At 41.7% G+C, this 7,942-nt stretch overlaps 1 protein-coding gene across 1 annotated transcript; it reads right to left on the bottom strand.

The window, feature by feature from the left end:
• Positions 1-796: 796 nt before the first annotated feature.
• LOC111798806 lies at positions 797-1,804 on the bottom strand. Its single transcript, XM_023682140.1, has 3 exons — positions 1,687-1,804; positions 1,325-1,527; positions 797-1,006 (listed from the first exon to the last, which is right to left on the bottom strand). Exons 1-3 carry the CDS (start codon positions 1,802-1,804, stop codon positions 797-799), a joined length of 531 nt encoding a protein of 176 aa, XP_023537908.1.
• Positions 1,805-7,942: the final 6,138 nt, after the last annotated feature.

A 7,942-nucleotide genomic window follows, 5' to 3' on the forward strand; every position in this document is an offset into this window, starting at 1 on the left:
CGACCCATAAGCTTCTTTCTCAGTTCTCCCGTTCTTGGGACATATAATTTGTTTCCTTTAGTCATTAGAAGGTCTCTCTCGACCCAAAACTATCGTGTCTTCCAAGCTTTAGCTAGCTCGACGACTTTGGCCGACGGGTCTTTGTGTAAATGTTCTTTGATGATGGCGCGCATCGCTCCATCGATCTTACTTGAATGAATATGGGCTAACATGCACAGGGCCACATGTTCGCCCTTCCGACTCACCGCATCGGCTGCTTGATTACTCTTCCCTACCTTGTGTTCGAATTTGATGTGGAATTCCGCAAACGACTCTTGCCACTGAGCTTATTTTGCCGTCAATTTTGGTTGATCGAAGAAGTGGTAGATGGCGCTGTTATCCGTCTTCACTATGAACTGTGATCCCAAGAGATACTATCTCCAGACTCGTAGGCAATGGACTACAATGTATCTCCGTTCGGCATCATTGAGCTTTCGACTTTCATAAGCGATGAGGTGGCCTTCTTGAATAAGGACACAGCCTAGGGAAAAATCGGAGGCATCAATTTCTATTTCAAATGGATTTGTAACATCTACTAACCTGAGGACAGGACCCCTCATCATGCTTGCCTTCAAATCTTCAAAGGCCATTTGACATTTATTTGACCACGACCAAGGGTGGTCTTTCTTCAAGAGCTCTGTTAAGGGGGCGGCTCGTCGTGAAAACCCTTCGACGAACTGCCTATAGTAGTTTGCTAATCCTAAGAAGGACCGCACATCGGATACGGAAGTAGGGGCATTTCACTCTTGGATAACTTTTATCTTATCGCTATCCATCCCGATCTGTCCATAACTGATGACATGTCCGAGGAAGTTGATGCATGTTTGTGCGAAGCACATTTTTCTTTCTTGACGTACAACTTTTTCTGCCATAGCTTGTCAAATACCAGCTTCAAGTGCACCTTGTGTTCCTCTAGAGTTGTGCTGTATACAACTATGTCGTCGAGGTATACTATAACGAACTGATCCTAGTATTCGTAAAAAACCTGGTTCATTAACGTGCAAAACGTAGCTGGGGCGTTTGTCGAGCCAAAGGGCATTACCAGGAACTCGAAGGCCCCATATCTTGTCACACACGTCGTCTTGGACTCGTCCCCCTTGGCGATACGTACTTGGTAGTACCCTGATCGTAAGTCCAACTTCGTGAAGTATTTGTCCCCGTGAAGTTGGTCGAACAAGTCAGATATTATCGGCAGTGGGTATTTGTTGCGTATCGTCACCTTGTTTAAGGCTCTATAATCTATGCACAGACGCAACGTCCCATCCTTCTTTTTCTGAAATAGCACGGGGGCTCCGTAAGGTANTCTGTAAGGTGCTTTTGCCGGGCGGATGAATCCTGCCGTCAACAACTCATCTAGTTGTTTCCTCAATTCAGCTAGCTCAGGGGGAGCCATCCGGTATGCGTTCTTTGCTGGGGGGTTTAACCCCGGAAGGAGTTCAATTTCGTTATCAATGCCTCGACGGAGTGGTAATGTTTGTGGTAGGCTCTCTGGCATTATGTCAGCATAACTATTTAGTACCTCATTAATTTCGTCTAGGATAGTTTCCTCAGTGGTCACTTCTTCCATCAGTGGTATAGCCATGAATGTAGGTTCCTCTCATGCGAGTTCTCTTTTGAATTGTATGGCCGAGATCATTCTAAGATTACCTGGCTGCTTGATGCTTGTAGGTATTACTGTGGGATTGCGGTCGATGATCACCAAGAATTTCGCCATTGGCATTGGGATAACTTTGTGTTCTAGGAGGAACTCCATCCCAAGTACCATGTCAAAGTCGTCCATGCAAACTACGCACAAGGTCCAACTCTCCTGTTCAAGCCTCTAATTTGAAGGGGACTCTTTTGGAAACTCCCACAATAGGCAAGGTCTCGAAGTTGACAGCTTTCATTTTTCCAGGGTCTTTTCCTATGGTGAGTCCCAATCTTCGCGTTTCTTGATCGGCGATGAAGTTGTGAGTCGCTCCTGAGTCTATCAAAGTGCTCTTGCTCGGTCAAGAGTTTATTGTCGCATCCACAAACATGAGCCCTTTCTCTATTATCTCCTTCGGGTCGACCTTCCGTTGGAGAGCTGACAAGAATCTGAGCGCGCCCATTCGGGAGTTGTCTTGATTTTCCCTCTTGTGTCGTTGCTCTCTTGAATGGACACTTGGAGTGCAATTAGAGAGGCCCGATGAGGACAGTAAGACACTTTGTGGGAGCCTTTTCACAATATGCATTGTAAAGGTGTCGTCGGGTGGTTCCTTTGAGGGTAAGGTCCTCGAGATGTCCTCGCTTGGTTGTTTTGATGAGGTCTATCTGTCCACCTGCTTGGTCTGTCGTTTACCTCCGTTTGGCCTGTTGGGGCTTCCATTTCGATGACCTGGCAGCTTTTATGTTTTCCCCCAGTGTTTAGGGCATGTGTTGTTTTTCTTTGGTAACTCGCCTCGTTCCCATAGTCTAGGAGTCTCTCGGCGCTAGCAATTGCGGTAGCTAGGTCTTGGACCTTTTTCTCGTGTACTTTTTTTTTTGGCCCACGGTTGTAACCCATTTATAAAGAAGAACACCTTGTCCTTCTCTGATGTGCCCTTGATATCTAGCATCAGGGTCGAAAATTATCTGACAGTCCCTTATGCTTCTAGTTTACTTTAGGGCTATTAGTTTTTCCATTGCTAGATGGTCTACGTTTTCGGGGAAGAATTGGTCCACCAACTCTCTCTTGAGGTCTTCCCATGCGTCTATGGTGCACAATCCATTCTCAATGTTTTGTACTTTCGTACGCCACCAAAGTTTGGCGTCGTCTATGAGATACATTGAGGCTACTGTCACCTTTATGTCGTCGGTACAAGCCGGCGTGGCTTTGAAGTATTGTTCGACATCAAAGATGAAGTTCTCCAACTTTTTGGCATCCCGATTCCCTTTGAAAGGTCTAGGGTCTGGGAACTTCCATTTGTTGGATCTTGTATTAGTCTTCCCAGCCGAGAAGTTCTCCACGGCTTTCATGGTCACCTCAATTCGGGTGCTCATGGCGGACATCTTTTCTTGGATGTCATCGATCGTTGTTTTGAATTCGTCAGCTAATCCATTGAACAAACTCATCATTGTATTTTGTAGCACATCGAACTCTTCGCCACGTCTCTCCTTGTGCGCGACATAGCTATCTGGGCTACCAGACGGTCTTGGGCAGCTCGTAGGTGCAACTTTTTCTTCCAGTGAGGTCACTCGAAACATCAGTTCTGCGATTGGCAATCCATCCAGGCGGTTACCCATTGCGTCAATCTCTACGACTTTTCCATTCAATTCTTTCACCCGTGCTTTCAGGAAGCGGATGGTGTCAGGGACTTCTTTGAGGAACAACATTTTCTCCTCTATTAAAGTAAGCCGGTCGGCTTGTGATTTGAGTGCCAACTTTGTCGTCGACATGTTTTCGGTCTTTGTTATTTCATGGAGCTTACAAAGCTCTGATACCACTTGTCACAATCGCACTTTTAATGGTAGCGGACTTGCGAGTGTGCAGCACTCACTTTCCCACGTCAATTGAACTAAGCCAATTTATTCTTGCGTCGCCTACGGCCAAACGACGTATGCTCGAGCCTTTGGCCTCCTTTTTAAGAGAAGGTTTTAGAAAATGAGGGCAGAGAGAGATTTTTGAAAGAGAGATTTTTGAAAGAGACGTTGTATTAGCAAGCAAAAGAGAAATAACAACGGCTTACGGTATATAACCTTCTGTAGGGAGAAGTTGACAACTAGTCGTATCCCCCTATAGTACATTCTGAGGCATTTCATGTCTGACAGGCCTAGACATGATATTTTTGAAACGTCATACTTCCTAGAAATATAAAAGTAAAACACTAGAATATGAAAAGACATGAAGGGTTGGGTTTGTCATGGGCATGCAGCCATGGGCAACATGCCTTGGACGAGCATGACCGTGACACTTTACTCTCAAAATATTCAAGGTAGAGGTCGTGGGAGTCGCAAAAATTTCAACATCCAGTGTTACAAATGTAAAAAAATATGGCCACTATGCAAATAATTGTAACTCCCACAAAGGTTACAATTGTGGCAGAATGGGTCATTATGCAAGAGATTGTCTAGCCGAGGAAAAGGTGGAAGAAACGATCAACCTAGCCTTGGATGACGCAACAAATGGAGACATTCTCTTGATTGCCCAAGATGAAGAGATGAACACAAAAGGACACGATGGTGTAAAAGATGATGGCGATAGTCGTGAGACGGTGGAAACTGTTGGAAATGAGGTGATGCACAACAGATGTGGCGGAATCCTGATAGCGGTGACGAGAAAATCGAAGAAAGAGAATAAGAATGGAAGAGAAAATGGAAGAAGGAAAGAAAGAGTTAGAAATGAAGGTTGAAAGGTTAGAGAAGGAAATTGTTGAGTTGAGTGAGAGTTCCTCTTATCTCAAACAGGAGAAGGAAGAGAATGAGAAGGCAATCTCTGAGNAAAGGTTAGAGAAGGGAGTGGCTTAGCTGAGTGAGAGTTCTCTCTATCTCAAACACGAGAAGGAAGAGAATGAGAAGGTAATCTCTGAACTTGTAAAGAAAGTTGAAGAAGGTGTGGAGAAAGAGAATGGTTTGTTAATGGAGATTGATGCTCTAGTGGACTAGCTAGCAAGGGAGGAGAAAAATATAGAGATGCTGACTCAACAGAGAGACTCACTCGACGTGAACCTGAATCGACTCCAATAGGAGGTAGTGAATTTACGACACACGATTGAGGTACTCACTCGTGATAAAACCGAAATGGAGGAAGAAAAAGTAGAAGTTGAAAATTTTGTTGTGGACTTGCGAAGGGAATTGAGTAAACTAAACGAAGCTATGACGTCTGTGTCTAGCGTGGTTGAGAACGGGAGAAATGAGGAGTTGATGTCTCAAATGGGATGTTCTTGAGAAGCTCCAAATGAAGTCTCATTAGAAAAGGACAAGCTCAATTTGTCGCTCGAGGACAAGGAGAGGAAACTGAAGAGATAATGATTGAGCTCGAGAAAATGAAAATGACGCTTGTGGAATCATTGAATATAGCATTTAAGTTTATGGGGTGTTCTATTGGATGAAGTTAAATGAAATGATTAGTTTTGTNTTTTTTTTTTTTTTTTTTTTTTTTTTTTTTTTTTTTGTTAATTTGAGTGAGCTTTGAAACTTGGGAAGTAAAAGGTCAAAAGGAAAAAAATGGAAGGCCCATAACTATTTAAGGAATGGTGGGAAGTGTTTAGTGGGTTAGAAAATGATGGCACATGGGATAGCCAATTTTAGCCTTTAAAAACCTATAAATTAGTTTGTTTTCTATTATAAAAAGGAGAGCAATAATAAGAGCAATAGAGCAATAGAGCAATAGAGCAAGAGAGCAAGTAGAGTTGANGACTTGCGAAGGGAATTGAGTAAACTAAACGAAGCTATGACGTCTGTGTCTAGCGTGGTTGAGAACGGGAGAAATGAGGAGTTGATGTCTCAAATGGGATGTTCTTGAGAAGCTCCAAATGAAGTCTCATTAGAAAAGGACAAGCTCAATTTGTCGCTCGAGGACAAGGAGAGGAAACTGAAGAGATAATGATTGAGCTCGAGAAAATGAAAATGACGCTTGTGGAATCATTGAATATAGCATTTAAGTTTATGGGGTGTTCTATTGGATGAAGTTAAATGAAATGATTAGTTTTGTTTTTGTTTTTGTTTTTTTTGTTTTTTTGTTTTTTTTTTTTTTTTTTTTTTTTTTTTTTTTTTTTTTTTTTTTTTTTGTTAATTTGAGTGAGCTTTGAAACTTGGGAAGTAAAAGGTCAAAAGGAAAAAAATGGAAGGCCCATAACTATTTAAGGAATGGTGGGAAGTGTTTAGTGGGTTAGAAAATGATGGCACATGGGATAGCCAATTTTAGCCTTTAAAAACCTATAAATTAGTTTGTTTTCTATTATAAAAAGGAGAGCAATAATAAGAGCAATAGAGCAATAGAGCAATAGAGCAAGAGAGCAAGTAGAGTTGAGCAAGAGAGTAAGAGAGCAAGAGAGCAAGTAGAGTTGTCTCATTCAAGTACAGTGTAATAGAAAAAGAGTTTTTTAGAATTTCTTGTCTCCGTGTCTCACCCCTCTCAATATAAGNTGAGAAGCTCCAAATGAAGTCTCATTAGAAAAGGACAAGCTCAATTTGTCGCTCGAGGACAAGGAGAGGAAACTGAAGAGATAATGATTGAGCTCGAGAAAATGAAAATGACGCTTGTGGAATCATTGAATATAGCATTTAAGTTTATGGGGTGTTCTATTGGATGAAGTTAAATGAAATGATTAGTTTTGTTTTTGTTTTTGTTTTTTTTGTTTTTTTGTTTTTTTTTTTTTTTTTTTTTTTTTTTTTTTTTTTTTTTTTTTTTTTTGTTAATTTGAGTGAGCTTTGAAACTTGGGAAGTAAAAGGTCAAAAGGAAAAAAATGGAAGGCCCATAACTATTTAAGGAATGGTGGGAAGTGTTTAGTGGGTTAGAAAATGATGGCACATGGGATAGCCAATTTTAGCCTTTAAAAACCTATAAATTAGTTTGTTTTCTATTATAAAAAGGAGAGCAATAATAAGAGCAATAGAGCAATAGAGCAATAGAGCAAGAGAGCAAGTAGAGTTGAGCAAGAGAGTAAGAGAGCAAGAGAGCAAGTAGAGTTGTCTCATTCAAGTACAGTGTAATAGAAAAAGAGTTTTTTAGAATTTCTTGTCTCCGTGTCTCACCCCTCTCAATATAAGTAATAAGAGCAATAGAGCAATAGAGCAATAGAGCAATAGAGCAATAGAGCAAAGAGCAATAGAGCAATAGAGCAATAGAGCAATAGGTCTATAGGGCAAGAGAGCAAGAGAGCAAGTAGAGTTGTCTCCTTCAAGTACAGTGTAATAGAAAAAGGGTTTTCAAAGAGCAATAGAGCAATAGAGCAATAGAGCAATAGAGCAATAGAGCAAGAGGGCAATAGAGCAATAGAGCAAGAGGGCAATAGAGCAATAGAGCAAGAGGGCAAGAGGGCAATAGAGCAAGAGGGCAATAGAGCAAGAGAGCAAGTAGAGCAAGTAGAGCAAGCAGAGTTGTCTCATTCAAGTACAGTATAACAGAAAAAGGGTTTTTTAGAATTTCTTGTCTCCGTGTCTCTCCCCTCTCAATATATCCTTCACAGTTTCGTGAGTGTTATTTTAACAAATTAGTATCAAAGCGAGCTTTTATTTCAACATGACTTTGCCATGAAGTTGAGAATAGTCGTCAGCGACATACCTTCGTTAGGCGATAAGGTAGAGGAGATCTCCATCATTAAGAAGTTCCTTCGAGCTGTTTCTTTGAGATTCATGTAGATTGTTCACTACATTGAGTAGTTTGGCGACCTCAAGAACATGTCAGGTTAGGAGGTCGTTGTTCATCTTAAGGTCCATGGGAAGATTCGGAGAAACACCTCTTACTCACACATGAGGGGTGTTTCGCACGGACGAAAAACAATGATGCGGTTGACTTTTCTTCTTCAAGTATAAGAGGATGTGGCAAGCATAACAAGAAAAACAGAGGTCGTAAACGTGATCGTGGACATGGCCGCAGACATGGTGGTAGAGGAGGCCGTGACAATAAATCACAAACCCATGTGTAACGACCCGGGAAAAAAAAAAGAAAAAGAAAAAAAAAAGAAAAAAAAGAAAAAAAAACTCAGTCGCCTGAAAACTCGAGTTTTCCGGTGACTGCCGAGTTTCATGGACTCCACGTGAAACGACAGACACACCTCGCTCAACCTTTAGCCCACGACTCCCAGAATCGATCAGAGTGATAGACACACCTCGCTCAGCCTTCAGCCCACGACTCCCAGAATCGATCAGAGTACTTGCAAACAGAGAAAATGATGAAAATGAGTGAGTGAGAGAGAGAGAGAGAGAGAGAGAGAGAGAGAGAGAGAGAGAGAGAGAGAGAGA

This window comes from Cucurbita pepo, chromosome LG07 (genome assembly GCF_002806865.2).
Source record: "Cucurbita pepo subsp. pepo cultivar mu-cu-16 chromosome LG07, ASM280686v2, whole genome shotgun sequence".
NCBI classification, from domain to species: Eukaryota; Viridiplantae; Streptophyta; class Magnoliopsida; order Cucurbitales; family Cucurbitaceae; genus Cucurbita; species Cucurbita pepo.